We start from the raw sequence: 18,640 nt of genomic DNA, 5'->3' as shown, positions 1-18,640 counted from the left end.
ACCCCCCCCCCACCCCACCGCGACCTGTGTCCATCTCGTCAGGAGTTGGAGGTGGTGCGCTGCGATATTCGGGACCTCAAGGCAGCGAATGAGTGCCTGGAGGCGTCGTTGGAGGCGCATCTGGAGGTACGGCACGTGTGGGGGGGCGGGATGGGTGGAAGGAGGGGGGTTTGGGGGTTGGGGGTTGGTTTTGGGGCGAGGAGAGTGTGTGTGGTGGGAGGAAAGGGAGGGAAAGGTTAGTGGGTATGTATGTATGTATGTATGTATGTATGTATGTATGTGCGGAGAAGGCGAAAGAATGAGGGGCGAGGGACAGCCAGCTCTTTCTGTCTCTCCTCTTTCCCTGCTATAAGCTATATGTATAAGCGATATATATATATATATGCGCATAATGTAGCTTATACATTATACATAAATACAACATAAATAATATTATTGTATAGCGTATAGATATATAGAGCTTTTATATAGAGAGAAAGAGGAGAGACAGAAAGAGCATATGTAAAGAGCATGTGTATTTATATCTATATCTATATCTGTACATGTACGGCACCTCCCCACCTGCGTTCTCAGGGCCACACGGGAGGGGGATCCAGCGGCGGCGTGGGGGGAGGTAGCGGCGGCGGCGGCTCGGCGGTGCTGCAGCTCCACAATGAGCTGCGGCGGATGCAGGTAAGGTACCCCCGGGGGGGGGCCGGGGGGGTAGAGAGCCAGATTAGGCGGTGTGTGTGTGTGCGATTGCCTGGGTGGTTATCAGGTAACACCGGGGCGAGTTTGGCTTGTTTAGGCAACGCTGTCCATATGGGTATGGGGGGGTGCCCAACGGTGTCATTACGCACCATCATGACGAGCGAGGGACAGGAAGGGGAGGTGGGAGGGTTTGGGTGGTGTATGTATGTATGTATGTATGTATGTATGTATGTGGGGGAAGGCGTGTGTGTGTCTGCCATGCTCCTTCGTTCCATCGCCGCTACCCGTCTCGCCGCTGATTCTCTGTGATTGGCCCACTCACCCACCCACCTACCCACGGCGGTCCCCAAAAAACGCTTAACCAAAAATTCCATCTCATCCCGGAATCCAAATTCGTACATTCAGGCTGAATCCATGGCCGAGCGGCACTCCCTTCAGGTACGGAACGTGTCGTAGCCAGCTGGCCACGGTGGCTGTAAGCAGTGGGTTGGGTGTGTGCGCGCGTGTGTATGTGTGTGTGTGTGTGTTTCGGAACGTAACGGATGGGGCGCTGTCAGGGCTTTTTTTATATACGGCAACTTCGGGATGTTCTTTCTTGGCCTTCCAATAATCACATCCAATACACAGTGCAGAGGTGTACTTTTAGGCGGGGGGGGATGGCGATGATGTGTCATGCGGCGTGCGGTACGGGGCAGGGAGGAGGAGTGCGGGAGGGAGGGGCCCCCCCTTCACCAAGCCCCCCTCGGACCCCCGGCTGTTCTGGATCTGGATCTGTCCGTAACGCCCCCCGGCCGACCGACGGGGCCGTACGGGCGGCAATGGCCACCTGTGATGTTGGTAACGGCGGCGGTGATGATGATGGTGGTGGTGATGATGATGATGGTGGTGGTGATGATGATGATGGTGGTGGTGATGATGATGATGGTGGTGGTGATGATGATGATGGTGGTGGTGATTTGGAATGGATGGACCCGCAGGAGGCGCTGACACGTGCCCGGGAGGAAGCTCGTACTGCCGTACACCAGGTTACTTACCTGCGGCAACTACAGGTACGTGGTAAGCGTGCGTGTGCGTGTGTGTAAATACGTGCTTATGTATGTATATATGTATGTGTATAATTACGTATGTATGTATGTATGTTGTTAACATATTGTAGCTTCGTAAAGGGTAAAGTTTAACAATAAATACAGATGGGGAGCCAAGGCAGGGAGGTTTGAGCGGTCGGGTGGTGGTGGTGGTGGTAGCGGTGGTGGTGGGTGTAAGTTAAAGGGGACGAGAGATTTCTATGAGCTTTTCTTGTCTTGCCGCGTGGGCGACGGCTATTTCTTCCCTTTTCCTGGCATCACGGGATCACTACAAGACGGGGATTAGGAGGATGCTGGAGGGCTTTTGAGCACACGTGCGCGGCTAAGTGAAATGCGTCTATCACTCATTCTTCCTCAATCTTTATCTTGTTTGCCGTGTGTCGTACATACATGGGCTGCTAGCACTACCCTGGCTCGGGAGTTCAACTATAGCTCTTACTGTCTCTTAGGCTTTGGCGTCGTCCGACGCGTCCTTACCTCACCTCGCCAAATGTACGACAGGAAGTGGCTGGCGGTATGGGCAGCGTCGAAACCGGCACGTCGCAGGCAATGCAGCCAGCAGCGCCGCCGCCGCTGCGGCCGTACGACACACTACATAGCAGCAGCGGCAGCAGCTGCTGCGGCAGCGGCAGCGGCACCTTCAGTAGTATATGTGGCGATGTGGGTAGCAGCAGTAGCATCAGCAGTAGCTTTCTACTGCAACAGCAACAACAGCCGCCGCCGCAGCAGCAGGGCCATTGGGCATCACGCGTCCGGGAGCTCATACAGACGACGCAGGCGTTAGAGGAGCAGCTGGTTTCGGAGCGGGATCGCGCCGACGGGTTGCAGAGGCTTGTATCAGAGCTTCAGGAGCAGCTGCAGGCGGCGCTGAGTGTCAGCGGGGGCGGGGGCGGGGGCGGTTTTGGCGATCGTCATGAGGAGGTGGCGGCGACGATGACAATGGCGACGAGCGACGTTGACGGCGCCGCCGCCGCTGCCGCGGCGGCGGCCGCGCTGGAACCGGACGCTGTGGCAGAAGCGCGGTCTCTCGCCCACTCGCTGTTCAGCGACGACGACGACGACGACGCTGACGTTGAGGATGTCCGCGACGGTGGCCGCGCGGTGTACGGCGAGTGCGGCAGCGGTACGACTCATGGTACGACCGTGGGCGGCGACAGGGGTCATTGCTGGCTCGGACGAGCGACCAGTAGCGGGCCGTCGGGATCCCAACTGTCATTGTCGTGCCACGACGCCGCAACTTTGGACGCAGCCGTACAGACGGACGAGCAAATGACGGGTTCGCCGTCCAGCGGAGGGGATGCCGCCGCCGCGGCGGCGGCGGCGGCCGCGGCAGCCGCCACCGCGCAGACGAACCTTTTGCTCTCAGCGGCGCGTGAAGAGATCGAGAGGCTCAAGGAGCTCAACGCACGATTGGCGGCAGCCAAGGGTGAGGGGTTGAGGGTGGAAATGATGGGAGGGACCTGATTTAAAAGTCCGCAGAGGGTGCCGGAACGCGGCAAGTAAAAGGTGCTTTTCAAGAGATGTAGTGGATTATTATTTTTATTATTATCATTATTAGCTGTCCCCGTCGGCATAGTTTTTCTTGTAATTAGTTCCTTGAGGCCCGGGAAGGTCCCAAAATATGTGTGTGTGTGTGTGTGTGTGTGTGTGTGTGTGAATCACTGGAATAGCAATAGAGAAAAGATAACGGAGTACTGCACAAAGTACATACAGTAAAGAGGTTGGCGGGGCCCCCATTTGCCGTACAAATGTTCCTATTCGTACCTAATCGTTTTTGAGTCCTCCGCTTTTGCTGTTTTGTCTTTCTTCTTTCTTCCTGTCCAAGGCAAAAAGCTCCTACACGCCTGTCTCTCCCACCTGCCTTGGCCCCTTCTCCCACCTGCCTTGGCCCCGCTTAACTCCCTACCCCATTTCCCGGCCCCCCATCCTCCCACAAACCATGGCAGTCGGTTCTCTTGGGTGTTGCACGTAACTCCCCATCCCCATCCGCCGCCGGCGGTTGACCCTTCCCTCCCCGCATATGTACGTGTGTATGTATGTATGTGTGTGTTACACCTCGTTCGCATCACCTCCAGAGGGTGTGAGGAGCCCATAGAGCCAGAGGGCCAGGAGCCTCGAACCCACAAGCTAGGTTAGGGACACGGACAGATTAGGGACATATGTATGTATGTATATATGTATAATTTCTCCAATGCCCCACTAATTACCCCCTCTCCATCCCCCTTACCCCCCCCCCCCTTGCCCCCCCCCCGCCGCCGCCGCCTGTTCAGACCCTCGCCGCTATGTGGCTGTGGAGAAGGTGCAGACTGCCCTCGCGGAGGAGCGACAGAGGGTCAGACGTGAGGTGGGCCAGCAGGGCGAGGAAGGCTGGTGGGGCTGGTGGGGGCATGAGAGGGGGGTAAGGGGTTCAGACAACTGCGTCTGCGCGCGTCTCATCTATCCTTTTCTGCCTAACGCAGTTTTCACATTTACGTGCACATTCATACTCATAGGCAGGTGGGAACTCTGCCTCCAAGGGAAAGGCGGCCGCTGTTGAAGCTACACCACCCTGTAACAACACTCACATTCGCACTTGCACTCACACTCACATTTGCACTTGCACTCACACTCACATTCGCACTTGCACTCACATTCGCACTTGCATTCACACTCACATTCGCACTTGCACTCACATTTGGGCTATCCGTGTATGTTGTTCTCTGTGTGTGGCTCAGGCGGATGAGGTGATGGCCGCGGAGACGGCGCTCGCCCGGCGGCGTTACGAAGCCCTGGAGGTGTCCCACGGGTCGCTGCAGGCGGAGGTGCACAGCCTGCGCAGACAGCTCGAAGCGGCAGTGGAGGCGGCGCAGGTGGGTACGAGCTAGGTGGGGATATGCACTGAAGGGTAAGAGATCTCGAGGTGGGCTTTGTCGGCGATCACCCAGGTCTCTGAGACGCGGCTAAGACACGGCTACGGAGCTTGGCCGCTACACATAACCGATGCGGGTGCGGCCCTCCCCGCCACTATCTGCCCTTGCACCGGGCACAAATATGTCGGAGACGTGAAGTGAAAGTGAAGTGAAGTGAAGTGACGTGAAGTGATGATGACGGTGTCACACAGAGGGGCTTAGGACAATGTACAAGTACAGGCAATCAGCCTTGCATCGTAGTCAGACTGCCTGTTGTCTTATCTCGATACCTCGCGGTTTCACTGGCTAGAGATCCTTTGCCTTGGGATGTGACTGCGTCGAACTCCCCTGCCCTATGGGTCAGGATCCCACGGGGTCAGAATGCGTCGCTAGGCGGCTCGATACATGAAGCTCTCCGACAGGCTTGAGTGGGGTGGGGTGGGGTGGGATGGGGGGTGAAAATTGAGACAAGCAGTGCGCCTGGTGTAAGCAGCCATCAGCTGCTCCCTCGGCGTCATCTATCCGTTTTTGCAGCTCCGAAACCCGTCTTACTCGTCTTTCTCCTCCACCTATGGCCATGCGTGCGCGTGTGCGTGTGAGTACCTGTTGCGTCGCCCTCTGCCATTGAGACGCAGCTGGGGAAGGAAGTGCACGCAGCGCCGCCGTGTAACTGGAAGAGAAACGCTCGCACCTGCGGGCTTTTGCTGGTTTTTGTATGTATGTATGTAGAGCACGTTTGTAAAGATAGATGAATGTACTACCGTGTTGGCCTTCGCTTTTTGGCTGTAATGATATTTATTTCCCGCACCATCCCATGCCCGTGCCCATACCCACACCAAGAAAAGGTCGCGCGGGATGCTCGGGTTTCGGAGCTACAAAAGCGGCTAGACGACGCCGGGGAGCAGCTGGAGGCTGCACGTGCGCGAGCCGAGCGACTCAATGAGGAGCTGGACCAGGTGCGTCAGAAAGGCGGGGCCTGTGCGTGTGTGTGTGTATATATGTATGTATTTTACTGGTAGGGGCCGGCACTCCCGATGCTGGTCAGGGTAACAGCGGGTAAAGCACGGGCCGTGGCAGTGGGGTGATGGGAGGAGAGGGGAAGGAAAGCCCTCCGCAGGTCTGGAAAAGAAATGTGTGACTGTATAAAGGAGGAGGTTGGAAGGAGGTGGAGGAGGAGGAGGAGGGGGAGGAGGAAGCGGGCGAGGAGGAGGAGGAAGGGGGGGAGGAGGAGGAGGAAAGGGGGGCGGAAGAGGGAGGGAGGTGTTGGAAGGAGAGAAAGAAGGGTAACCGGGAGTTAAACGGATCAGTCACGAGGGCTAGCGGGCAAAGGGGTCCGGAGATTCGTCGAATCCAAGCAAGTCCCGGGGGCTTGGGAGAGGACGGAAATTTCCGTCGTGGCTTCTTAGACAAAGTGCATGTGTATCTATGTATGTTGTTACAGGGTGGTTAACTTCGCCAGCGGCCCCCTTTCCCGAGGCAGTCCCTGCTCTCCCCTGCTAGAGGGGCACCCCAATCCGTCACCCCTTCCGACTTCAGAATGTATTCGTTGGGTTCGGCAACTCACCACCAGCATCCAACCAAATCTAGCGGATCAACGGCGCGTCAACTTAGTTCCTGGTCAGCTTGCAAGTTGATTTTATCACGTCCTACATCGTCCATATGATGGGGGGCCACCTCCCATTTCAACACTCTTCAAACACCCGAGGAACCGGCATGCGGATTTGAACCCGGGTTGGCCGGGAGCAGAAGTCAGGCCTTAACCTCTGCCAGCCGCCTGCTTATAGTATGTATTTATAACTTGAGAAACGGTGGTGTGAAGTGTACTGCTTGTCATGTGTACAAGTCACACAAGTTCCGCACGAATGGGGGGATGTTCGTCATGTAGTCTACGATAGTCTACGGGGGGCCGTAGACTATCTGCATAAACGTTACTCCCAATATTTCCCCCTGTGCAAACCTTGCTGCCGTTCTTGGACATTAAAATTTACTAGATTTCGCTACCGGGACTCGAACCCGGGTCTCGAGAGTGAAAATCTCATATCCTAACCGCCTAGACTATAGCGAAGAAGATGCCATGTGAGCAGAAAGAAAGCACATCTAGGTATTGCCTAAGATGTACATGCGCATACGTCTGCACCTTGGCTCTGGGCCTGACTGACACACACCAGGTGCGAGCTGAGGCCGAGGCCGACGCAGCAGCGGTGCTTGTCGAGGCTCACGCTGCCAGCGCCGCGGCCGCACAACGGCAGTTGGCAGCTTTGCGCAGCAGCTTGGCGGAGGAGCACGCGGCGGCGCTGGAGGCACTCCGGACGCAGCTGGAAGCGACCCACGGGTCGGCTATGACCGAGGGAGCAGCGCGGCAGGCGGCGCAGGTTGAGGAGCTGCGGCAGCGACACGCTGGGGAGGTGGCGGAGCTGCGGGCCCGGCTGGAGGCGACCCATGGGTCGGCCGCCGCGGAAGCGGCGGCACGACACGCAGCGCAAGTTGCAGAACTGCGGCGGCAGCACGACGCGGAGCTGGCGGAGCTCCGCGAGGAGCTTGAAGCGACCCGTCGGTCGGCCGCTGTACAGGTGGCGGAATTGGAGTTGCAGCGCAGCCATGCGGAACAGCTGGCTGCAGCGAAACAAGACCGCAACGCGGATGACGCTGCTGCGACAGCCGCGGCGGCGGCGGCAGCACACCAGCAGCAGGACCATGCAGATTGTTTGGCGAAGCTGTCCGAGGACTACTCGGCCCAGCTGTCGGAGCTCCGAGACCACCACGTAGCGGAGGTAGAGGTGCTTTGTGAGCAGCACGCCGCGGAGATCGAAGCCCTTTGTGGGCAGCACGCCGCCGAGGTGGAGGGCTTACGGAAAGAGCACGCGGCGGAGGCGGAGGGTCTGCGACGGCAGCTGCGGGAGGCGGCGGCGGACGCGCGGCGGGAGGCGGCGGCCGCTGCAGATCAGAAAGCGGCTACGGCAGTGGCGGCAGAGCGTGAGGCGGCGGCGGAGGCGCGAAGGCGTCTAGAGGAGGAGTTACGGGGCCGGCATGCGATAGAGGTGCAGGTAGGAATAGGAGGATGGTTTCGGTGCTGGAAGAAGGAAGAAGGGGTACTGCCGATGTGCATGGAAGGCAGGAATCGCAATGGGGATCCCGGCTTGAAGGCAGGGAAACCCCTGCCTTCCCTGCCCTACCAAGCCGTTGGTAGGGCAGGGAAAACACTTATGTGTATGCGTGCGTGTGCGCATGTATGTGTGTATTACACCTTCTGCAGCTCCGTTACCGTTACCGTCCAAAGGTGTGACCTGGGGGCCCACACATACACGAGCCCTGGGAAGGGGGGCCCCCAAGGGCCAGGGCCGAAGCTTTGTGTGTGTCAGTTGTGTTTTTCATTGAGGGTCAATGCCAATGCGACGCGTGCCAATGCAGGCCTTGGAATCAGAGCTCGCTCGGCTGCGGGACACTGTGCGGTCGCTGGAGGGCCAGTTGCATGAGCTGCGGCAGCAGCAACAGCAGAATCTGCTGCTGTTACAGCAGCAACAACAACAACAGCAACAGCAGCGACGCATGATGGAAGCGGGAGCGGCGCTGCTTTCTCAAAAGGAGCGAGATGCAGAAGTTGCCACCGCGCTCGAGGCGCAGATGTCCAAGCAACAGGCGGAGCTGGCGCGTCAGGCGGAGCAGCTGGAGGCGGCGCGGGAGCAGCACGAACGGGAGCTTGCGGCCCTGAAAGCGACCCACGGGTCTGCCCTGGCGGAGGCAGAGGCACAGCACGCGGGGAAGCTGCGGGACGTGCAGCTCAGGCATGAACGCGAGCTGGGGGAGTTGCGACGCCGCCTGGACGCGACCCACGGGTCGGATGTAGCCGAGCTGGCGGCGCGACATGCGGCGCTGGTAGAGGAGCTGCAGCAAATGCACGCGGGGGAGCTGGCGGCGGTGCGCTGCGAGGCAGAGACGACGCGAGGGTCGGCGATTGCAGTCGCGGACGCGCGGCATGCGGTACAGGTCGAGGAATTGGCGCGGCGCCACGAGCAGGAGCTGGTGGCGCTGCGGCGACGGCTGGAGGCGACCCACGGGTCGGCTCTGGCACAGGCGGAGAAGCGCCATGCGGCACATTTGGAGGAGCTGACGCGGCGGCGGGAGCAGGAGCTAGCGGGGCTGCGGCAGCAGCATGCGTCAGCGCTAGAGGCGGCGGAGGGGGCGCACGCGAAGCAGGCAGCGGCGCTGGCGGAAAAGTACGACACGCTTTACAAGGAGCGCCTGGCAGCAACGGTCAGGGCGCTGCGGGAGGCACACCAATCGGAGATGCGTCGAGTGGCGGCAACTATGGGCGCCGAGGCGGCGGCGGCGGCGGCGACGCTGCGTGAACAGATGGAGGCGCAGGTGGCGGAGGAGGTAGCGGCGGCTGTGGGGGCGTTCCAATGGCAACGGCATGGGCAGCAGCACGCAAATGAACGCGACAAGATGATGGCGACGAACGCGATGGCGACCACAACCGCGGGGGTGATAGCAGCTGCTGCTGCTGCTGCTGCCGTCACCCCTCTCGCCGATCGAACCAATGGCCAAATGGCGGCGACAGCGCCGCTGCCGCCGGCCCTGCGTGCTCCCACCACCAATCCAGCGGCTGCCACTGGACTCGCCGCTAGCTGCGACGGCAGCGGCCGTGGCGATGGCGGCATCTGGGGTGCAGCCTCTGGGCGGTTAGCCAGTCGAGGCGATGCATTGCGTGGTAGTAGCGTCAGCAGCAGTACGGGAAGCGCCAGAAGCGGCGGCGGCGGCGGCGGCAGCGGCGCCGGGGAAGCAGATGGCTGGCTTCCGCGGCCGCCGTCCCCGGAGCTGTGCGCCTCACCGCAAATGCACCGCCACTGCGCTGCCTCCGCCGGCGCCGCCACCGTCAGCGGCGGCGCGGTACCGTCCGAGGCTTTCCCCGCCGCAGCGCCCACTGCCGCGGCCGCCGGCGGCAACACCAGCCTCCGAGCATCTGACGGTCAGGTGCCTAGGCTGGCGATGCCCGCCGCACCGCCGCCGCTGCGGCGCACAAGCAGCGGCGGTGGCGGAGTCGCAACGGCGGCCGCCGCGGCCGTACCCGCCGCCGCTGGCAACGGCAGCGTGCTTGACTCGCTGCTCGGTCGTGCGTTGCTGTCCTCCAGAGCTCATCGCGACCGCAGCCTGGCGCAGGAGGCGATGGCCGCCCAACACGCCACCGTTGCAGCTCATCACGAGGCGCGACTGCACAGCTTGCGCAGCGGCGCCCTGGCGGCGTCGTCATTGTCCGCCGCCGCCGCCGCCGCCGGCAGCTCCGCTGCCGTGGCGCCAACGGCGGCGACTGTGCCCCAGGCGATGCCGCGGGCGGCGGCAGCAACCTCGACCACTCAGACGGCGCCAATCCCCCACGTGGATGCGACGCGTGCACCCGCGCCGCTGGCGGCTGCACCGGCAGCAGGGGTGTTGGCAGCAGCGGCGGCGAGGGCCCGAATCGCATCGTGCAGCAGTAGTGCGGGGCTGCCGGGTCTTGCTACGGGTCTTATGCAGGGGGGCTTGCCGGCTTGTCGCAGCAGCTTGGATGATCGGTTGCAAGCCGTGGCCAGCGCTACGGTTGCAGCAGACGCGGCGGCGGCACTTCCTCTTGGATCCAGTGGCCTGTCGTACAAAGGAGGAGCGTCGTCTGTGTCCGGCGGTGGGAAGCCGCCAGAAGGACATCCCCAGGGCGGTACGGCACGCGGCAACAGGCTTGCGGCTGCTGCATCGCTCAGTCTTTCGGATCTGAGCGCGGCCGCCGCTGCCGCAAGCGGCAGCGGCGTCAAGGGCGTCCCCGGGCGCTGTTTGGGGTCCCGCCGGTCGTACGGCAGTGAGCTGGCGGCGCTGCCGTCCGCAGCTCCTGTCGTTGGGGCCAGACGACGGGGCAGCGAGCCCGGCGACCGATTCGGAAGTAGCGTCGCTTCCGCTGCTCCCGCTGCCGCCACGGCCGATGCGGCACCCCGCGCCGCCAGCGGCGGTGCCAGCGGCGGCGGCGGCGGCGGCGTCACTGTCAGCCTGGCGGAGCTGGGCCGTCCCCGAGATTCCTCCAAAGCTGCTGCGGGAAGGAGCCAGGGCGCATGACGTGCCCTCCGTGCCCTCCACCCTCGATTAAGATTAGATGAAAACCAACTCTCGCGCAGCAGCAGTCTTTGTGGCAACCTGCACCTCCGCCCCCTATAGCCTTTATCTTTGCAGCGGCTATTGGCGCTTGTGTGTTCTTGTTCTTGTAAATGCGAACATGTTTGTATCCAGGTTCTTAAATAAACCGCGTCGTGGCTCATGGCTCCCGGGGCACATGCGCCTCTGCGCTGAGCTTTGTTTCGCATTCGCGCGCATTGGATGCAGCCAAACTGGCCGTTAGGCGGCTTGATGTGAGGCTGGAACGACCATGGTCAGTCGCATGTGTGGCAGCGGCGCTAGTGGCGGCAGTGGCGGCAGTGGCGCTAGCGGCGCTAGTGGCGGCAGTGGCGGCAGTGGCGCTAGTGGCGCTAGTGGCGGCAGTGGCGTAAAAACATCGGGTAGCAGAACGGGGAGGGAGAGAGGTCGCGAGGAAGTTGTGATGGGCCATTGTGCGACCGGGGACACCGGGGCTGGACTGGCAGCTGCTGCTGCTGCCCGGTGACCTCCCCTCCTACCCTTTGAAGGGGAAAGAGGGCGTGGAGAGGGGGGGAGAGAAGAGTTGTGGAGCGAGAGCTGTGGGACCACCTTTCGGGAGACTGAATGAAGAGTGCAGAGGTCTTATGCAGCAGCTGCAACAGCAACAGCAGCAGTGCAGGACGGAAGGCGACCAACAGACGCGAATCTGCCTCGCGCTACCTGCTCCTTGCCCTAGTGCCCCGGGTTTCATATGCCTCACTCACTCTCACTCTCACTCACTCACTCACTCGGTTTCAAGTCCCCAAGTCCTCCTCTTCCCTTCTGGGCTTTGCGACTCCGCCACAAAGGGGTTTCCCCGCCCTGGAGGGTTGGGACGGTGGTTGAAGAGGACGGACGCCCGAGCGCACGCGCGTGTGTGTATGTATGTATGTATGTATGTATGTATGTATGTATGTATGTATGTATGTATGTATGTATGTATGTATGTATGTATGTATGTATGTATGTATGTATGTGCATGGGTCCCGCGTTGGCATGGTCCATGCATCTCTTGCTGCGGTTACACGGGGGCCCACAGGGCTCTTTCTTATTGTCATTTCACCGACTTGACTCACACTGCTGCGCTGCCAACCCAGCCAGGTATGTATGCATGCATGAATGTATGTATATACGTCGAAAGGTACGGGCACCTGGGGGTGTTGGGGAAGTGGGGGAGATAAGAAGTTGAGGACTGGGTTGAGAGAGAGAGAGAGAGCGCTAGCTCTCACGCGGGAGTGGCAGGGACGTGTGTCCTTTTTGGGGGGAGGGTGTTAAGGGGGGGAGAAAGGGGGTTATTAGGTGTATTGCTTAGTGGTAACGTGTTTTGATCGTGTTTCACGTGTGCTTTAAAGCACTGTAAGTGAGAGCGCGGGGAAGGTGGGAGTGGGAGTGGGACTTGCATTCGCTTTTTCATGGGTTTTGTTGTGGTGGTTATGGTGCTGGTGGCGGGCTACTTGACAACAAAAAATTTAGTAATCGTACATTTGTTGATTCTGTTGTTCTTTACGAAGAGTGTGCTGTTTGCGATAAGACGTCGAAAGAGCCCTCTCGAGGCCCAGCCCACCCCGAGAGAGACAAGGTTCCACGGGTTCGACTCTCTGATTTATGTTTTGCTGAGAATCACAGATGGAGCTCTTTTTTCTAAACCTCTTCTAAACCTTTTTTGCGGCTTTTTGTGGCGAGAGTTTTAGGCGGAGTCCCGGCGATCGGGATGTCCATCTGGCCAGTCCGCTGAAATCGTCGGCAACCCCCGTAAATGCCACACACGCGCTCCCCGCTCCCTGTGACCCCAACCCTGACCCCAACGTGAATAACAACAGTACGGAAACGCATCCCAATATATTCAACAGCACAGAGCGCGTTCCTCTTTGCCAGGAGAGAGTGAAGGGGGTTGCTAACTACTTCGCTCGAGCGGAGCAGCAGCAGCAGCGGCGGCAGCAGCACTCATCTCACAGTACGATGTATACGACGAAATGTCGTACGATCGTGGCGAAACCCAAGCAAGATGCTGAAAACGCTCTCTTCCGCAAGTTTATAAGTGGAGGCTATTACACATGCATTCAAACAACAGGGATCCAAACTGCTGCAATCAACCCTCGCTTTGCAGTCCTAGTACTTTTACTTCTAGATACGAGCGGAGTGCCGACAGCGCAGACGACTGGCCACGAACAGGTTGAAGCGGTGCGGCACCATCCGGACCTCCCCCGAACGAGCAGAGCTGCCGCAGCGGGGCCCCGCACTCACCACTGGGCCCAGACCGGCAACCCACAACCGCACAGTCGGTCTTTTCGATGTTCTTGCAATCGTTGCCAGTAACCGGCCCGCTTGCAAGATCCGGGGGGGGGTCCATGTACAGTGTCGGCCGCAGCTCGCCCTACACGCGGTACCCGTGTCTACGTATGCGTGTCTATTGTGCATACGTGCGGTAGAGATTGTTTAGCACATGGCACGGCGACACGGCGGCGGAATTGCGGTAGAGATGGCGGCGGACCGCGTCCCGAGGAGCCCTCCTCTGACATTTCACACTGACAAGGAGTACGATAGTGATAGGACAGCAAAGTTATTCTTTTCATGGCGAGACTGCAAAGCCTTGGGAGTGGTTGTCTGTACGGAGATGCGCCTTGTGTGTGACCACATGGACCACATGGACCGCCGTCGTGAGTGCCCGGATGTCGGACCAGCTGTTGCCGCTGCGTGCGCAGTCGTTGCTGCTGTTGTTGCTGGCGATAAAAAAGATACAAAGCGATAGAAGGAGCGAGGAATTCGCATAATATTCATAAATGTCATATTTTTACATGAACTTCCTCCACCGAGCAACATGTACGGCACTTCACATGTACGGGTGAGGGGATGCATATACATATGCGTAAAGCGAGGAGACAGAATGCGACGTTGCAGCACCTCCGCCGCCCCTTTCCCAACTGAGCGGGAGGGTATTCGGGAACTCTACAAAAAGGGGAAGGTGTTTAACGCAGATGAAAGAAAACAAAAACAAACACGACAAGTTCGCGTTTCGAGTCAGTTTGTCCAGGGTTTAAAAATGTGGCCCATGTACGACTGTACGGCTCCGCTGCGGACGGCGGATAGGGGCGCACTTAAAAGAGACATGAAATATGGGATATATATATTTGTTCTCTCTCTCTCTTCCCCCTCTACCGGGCGGCGGCCGTGAAGCGCGCAATGGACACGAAAAACTGCACAGAGACCAGTTTTATCAAACAGACTGACATACCGACAGACAGGCATAGGTATATAAAACACACAGGTATGTGCGTGCGTGTGTGTGTGTTGCTGTGAAGGGCCACACACGCACACTCTCACACACGCGCACGCGCGAGACTACGCCAAACCCCCCAAGGGGCGCGGCGGCAGGGGTGGGGCAGTGCAGCAGCGTGTCGTCTCCGTCTCCAAAAGTTCTCTCCACCTCCAGCACCTCCTCTTCAAGGCGGCCGCCCACGCACCCACGGGGTTACCCCGCCCCCACACGCACCCACGGGTTACTCGAAACACACGTATCAAAACACAAACCTAAGTTGAAAGCGGAGGCGGCAGCAGCAGCCAAAACCTTTTCCAGGCGAAAACCCGTCTAAAACATCTGGCGAAATGCGGCCTAGCATTTATACCAGCCACCAACGCTTTCCCACGCCGACAGAACACACCCACCACCCACCACAGCTCACAACGTTTGTATGCGATGTCGGCAGCATGTCCCCTCATTCCTTTAGTACGACATCTCTCGGTGTTCGCGGATATAATGTAACTGTCACATTCATTCGGCGTCTCAGTGGCCGCCAACCCTTCCCCCACCATCCGCCTCCCCTCCTCTTCTTTCGCTCTTCATTACACGACAGCGAAATGTCCCCCCACCAGCTAAAATAAAGCAATAAGGCAACCGACGTCAAAACCTCAAAAAACCTCGAAAGCCATAAATGGTACGCCATGAATGTTAGGGTTGGAGGGAGGAACGGGGCACGGGGCGCGTGGCAGCACAGCCGCCCCTGACGACGGACGCGTGGGTGACAAAACCCAGAATGATAACACGCATATCAAAACTGAGGACGGCAGGAACAGGAACAGGAACAGCAAAACAGCACCAAAACGCGACGATGAAAGACCTGGGGGGCGGGCGGCTGCAACCCGCCCAGAGCCCCCCCCGTCGGAAGCCCAGGCGGACGGCTCACCACCACCACATCACCACATCACCACCTCATCACCACTACCACCACATCACCCTGTGCCGCACGCAGTCCAGACAAGTATTATGGGTGCTACAGCCATCACAACCACAGAGCAAAGACAACCACGTCCGTGCAAAAACCAGCAGGATCCAAAAACTCCCTCTACCACAAGATTAGAGGATTCTGGCTCCATTGATCATCTGCCTCTGTGTGTCTGTGAGAGTGCCCCATGCCGCCAGACCACACCCACAAAAATGACACCGGCACGGCGATGCGGCGGGCGGGGCAACGAAGCAGCAGCCCTTCGGGTATTTATTATTACCACCCACCCACACACCCATATATACCCCTCCGGGTATAACTTCTCTGTCCGGCTACAGATATATATATCTCTCTCTCCCCGAAACCGTCGCTTTTAAATCTTCAACTTCAACTGCTTTGCGCTTCTTTGTGTTTTCGAGAATCGGGGCCGCAGCTTCGCCTTAATTGCGTTAGGTACGTGTATTGCGTATTATGCTTTCCCGCCAGCGCAGCGTCCTCCGTGCCCCTCTCATGCTCTCATGCTCTCGCGCCGCATGACCAAGGGGCCCCCCACCCCCAAATAGCCCCCACATGTTTTCTAATCAAAAACGCCTTTTTGATATCATCATCAATATTATAATCATGATAATATCGTCATCAACACCCCCAAAAATATGTATGCATGTATACATATGTGTGTGTCGTGTAGAAGGACACAGAAATCATGACGCACATTGCACAGGTGTGGAGGTGTGGTCGGCATTGAGGTTCAGCAGCCAGTCGACTGCTGCTGCCGCTGCCGCCTCTCCTGCGATTTAGGAAATCCAATAGGTCCACAAAGAGAAAACAAACCCAAGGCCAGCAGGAGGACGAGGACGAGGAGGAGGGGGGAAAGGAGGTATTGATCTCAGCCTTGGCTGGATGTCGCAATCTTCAGCATGTGCCACCCCGTTGTTCAAACCGGCCCCCTCCCTCCCCTCCCCCCCTCCCCTCCCTCCATCCATCCGCACACTCCTTACACCTCCTCGTGCGCCGCCGCCGCGCCTAATCCGAACAAGACACCCTTCCCCCCCCACACAACCCCCCAACCCTACAAGTGAAAGGAACGGCGCAACAAAAGAAGCAATGTGCTGATGGTCAGATGGGCGACAGCACTTGTTGCGCAGTGGGCACCCGCACCAGCACCCCCCGCCGCCGCCGCCGCCGCCGCAGCAGCAGCAGCTGATGCAGCCATCTCGATGGAGGTGTACACCACAGCACAGAGGTGTACGACAGCCACGTGCCGTACACACCGTACATACCCCATAACACCTCCAAACCCCAGCTTTAACAACAACGACCACACGAGACGACCTTCAGCGCTCCACACACACACACTCAAACAACAACAAAGCTTTTTTACGAGGCAGCTTCGGCAAAACTCATTTATCGAATGCGACATCGTGTCCTCATCGACTGTGGCTAGAAGCACTTTACGCGGATGGCGGGGCACTAACGGCACTCTGGAATTCACATGCGCGTTCACGGATATAGTGTTAACGCCGTACATGTCGTATAACGCCAGCGGAGCTACGGCAAAGCTTTTGCTTTGGTAACTGAGATGACGCCTCTCACACCTTTTTACTTTGGACACCCTGGAATACGTGCGCCGTACTGCCGTACACCTTCTGCACAATCAGCACACCGCGGAGAAGGAAAACCCTTAGCAGCCCCCGCCCCAAGATAGCGACGCACACGAGGTTGGACCCAAAGTTTTTTCTTAACCAAAAACACACGCAAACACATACACATACATACATACGTATTCACACACGGACTACTCCACACCATCAGGCACTAACAGGCACAGATTGGCGGGAAGATGACAAATCTTGCTCAATTACGTGCGCAAGCATTTCGGTCCCAACCCGTCCCACCAGCCCAACCCACCTCACCATTCTGGCGCCTTTGCTCTTCATTTCCACGAGGGCCCCTCGGAAACCCCCCCCCCCCCACACACACACCGCCAGCACCACTGCCCCCTCCCTTACACACAGCCTACCGCCGCCGCTACCCCCCTTTGCCCCCTACCCCACCCCACCCGCCGGCATTCATTCCTCCCCCCCCCTCGTCAAACTGAATGCGTAAACCTCTTCAACTCCTCCTCCCCTCCCCTCCCTCGGCTTCACTCGCCGCTGGTTCGTCTTACCCCTCTCCCCCCCATATACACACACATACTGCCACTGCTGCTGCCGCAGCCGATGATGGCGAGAAACCATTTTGTAACCGCTTCTTGTTCTCGCGGTGCATGAGGTATGTCATGAGCAATATGTATATATGTATGTATGTATTTGCGTGTGTGCTGGCATATAACGCGATGTGCTGCTACTGCTACTGCTCCCGCCAGAAGGATGCTTCACCCACCCACAGCGACCCGCATTGCACCACCTCACGAGGGAGAAGAATGCTGCTACTGCTGCTGCTGCATCCACCCACCATACAACCCCCACAAAACCGTGCCCCACCCCACACACGCCCACTCCCCTCTTCCTCCCCCTCCTCCTCCTCTTCTACCTCCGCATTTTTTGCTAAAAAGCTGAAAATGCTTTTTCAGCCCGGGTAAAGGGCACTTTTTCCTCCCTCCCCAAACACACCCGCACACAAAAAAAACACGCGCGCGCGCTTCGCTCCCACGCCCCACCCGCAGCTGCTGGACGTATTTCCTTCACATCGCTGCAGTAGCTGTTTAGTGCTGCTAACCGCTAACCGTCTAAGTGCCGCTGGCACTACCGCTTTGCCTCCGCGCCCGGGTAGACCTTTCCCCCCTCTCCTGCCCCGCTGACTCTTCCCCGTTCGCGATAAGGTGTAGCTGCTACTGCCCAGCTTGCTGCTGCCAAGCTGCCGCGGTAAAGTGGTGCGCGGCGGCAGCGCCCTGCCCGAGTACGACAACAGGCGGGCATGACGGCGCGACGCCGGCGGGGGAAGGGGGGGAAAGAGGGAGAGGCGGCCGCCAGAAACGAGGGAGGAGGAGGAGGAAAGAACAGTAAGTGAGAAAAAAACATTTTTTACTCGGACTGCATTTTAAATGATAAAAGTGGGTAGGGTGCAGATGCGTAAGAAAAGAGACATGAAACAGAACGGAGCAAGCTAAGTCGATTTAAAAACAAGAAAATTGACAAGGCATCGTAGTTTGTTCTGTTCCAAGTCTCTATTTTCAGACCGGAGGTGGTCGGTGGTGAGGTTACAAAGACAAAGGGAGGGGAGGAATGTTTAAGGCCAACAGCGAAAAAAAGGTCTCTGAAGGCTCTCAGGTTCTCAGATTTCTTTTAGGTGCAATTTTGCGACTCGATCATTTGTTCATTCTCCTCCCCATCCCATGGGGAGGGCGGCTTTTATCCCCTCCCTCCTTCTCCCCCCTACCCACCGGCGGAAAGGGCGAAGGCAAAACAACCCCGCCGGGAGCCGCCGCCCCCGCCGCTGCACCCGCCGCTGGCGGAGCTAAACTGTTGGATGCCGCCGAGAATGGTGGCGGCAGGCCGCCAGCAAAAAACGGCGCGAGCTGGGACGCCGCCGTCGCTGCATTGAGCGCCGCTACCGCACCTGGACCACCCGGAGGGAAGCCGGCGGCGGCGGCGGCGGCGGCGGCAGCGGCGGCGGCAGCTGCCGC

At 58.8% G+C, this 18,640-nt stretch overlaps 2 protein-coding genes across 2 annotated transcripts in view; one reads left to right on the top strand and one right to left on the bottom strand.

Annotated features, from left to right (window-relative positions):
- VOLCADRAFT_98190 (uncharacterized protein) overlaps positions 1 to 10,741 on the top strand; it is a gene marked incomplete at both ends in the record, with an annotated part of 13,930 nt that extends 3,189 nt beyond the window's left edge. The window contains 13 exons of the mRNA XM_002957102.1: positions 43 to 126; positions 574 to 672; positions 1,096 to 1,128; positions 1,668 to 1,739; positions 2,544 to 2,898; positions 3,025 to 3,201; positions 4,046 to 4,119; positions 4,490 to 4,624; positions 4,700 to 4,760; positions 5,504 to 5,619; positions 6,832 to 7,707; positions 8,285 to 9,773; positions 9,855 to 10,741. Of these exons, the coding sequence (XP_002957148.1) occupies positions 43 to 126; positions 574 to 672; positions 1,096 to 1,128; positions 1,668 to 1,739; positions 2,544 to 2,898; positions 3,025 to 3,201; positions 4,046 to 4,119; positions 4,490 to 4,624; positions 4,700 to 4,760; positions 5,504 to 5,619; positions 6,832 to 7,707; positions 8,285 to 9,773; positions 9,855 to 10,741 (4,458 nt within the window). The remainder of the gene's footprint in view (positions 1 to 42; positions 127 to 573; positions 673 to 1,095; positions 1,129 to 1,667; positions 1,740 to 2,543; positions 2,899 to 3,024; positions 3,202 to 4,045; positions 4,120 to 4,489; positions 4,625 to 4,699; positions 4,761 to 5,503; positions 5,620 to 6,831; positions 7,708 to 8,284; positions 9,774 to 9,854) is intronic.
- A 5,268-nt stretch (positions 10,742 to 16,009) lies between these two features.
- VOLCADRAFT_98189 (uncharacterized protein) overlaps positions 16,010 to 18,640 on the bottom strand; it is a gene marked incomplete at both ends in the record, with an annotated part of 6,648 nt that continues 4,017 nt past the window's right edge. Inside the window, 3 exons of the mRNA XM_002957070.1 lie at positions 16,010 to 16,084; positions 16,611 to 16,661; positions 18,398 to 18,573. Coding sequence (XP_002957116.1) covers positions 16,010 to 16,084; positions 16,611 to 16,661; positions 18,398 to 18,573 — 302 coding nt within the window. The remainder of the gene's footprint in view (positions 16,085 to 16,610; positions 16,662 to 18,397; positions 18,574 to 18,640) is intronic.

Source organism: Volvox carteri (genome assembly GCF_000143455.1).
Source record: "Volvox carteri f. nagariensis unplaced genomic scaffold VOLCAscaffold_69, whole genome shotgun sequence".
In the NCBI taxonomy this organism is placed as follows: Eukaryota; Viridiplantae; Chlorophyta; class Chlorophyceae; order Chlamydomonadales; family Volvocaceae; genus Volvox; species Volvox carteri.
The sequence above is the reverse complement of the archived record's forward strand: the minus strand, read 5'-3'. Positions and strand labels throughout refer to the sequence as shown.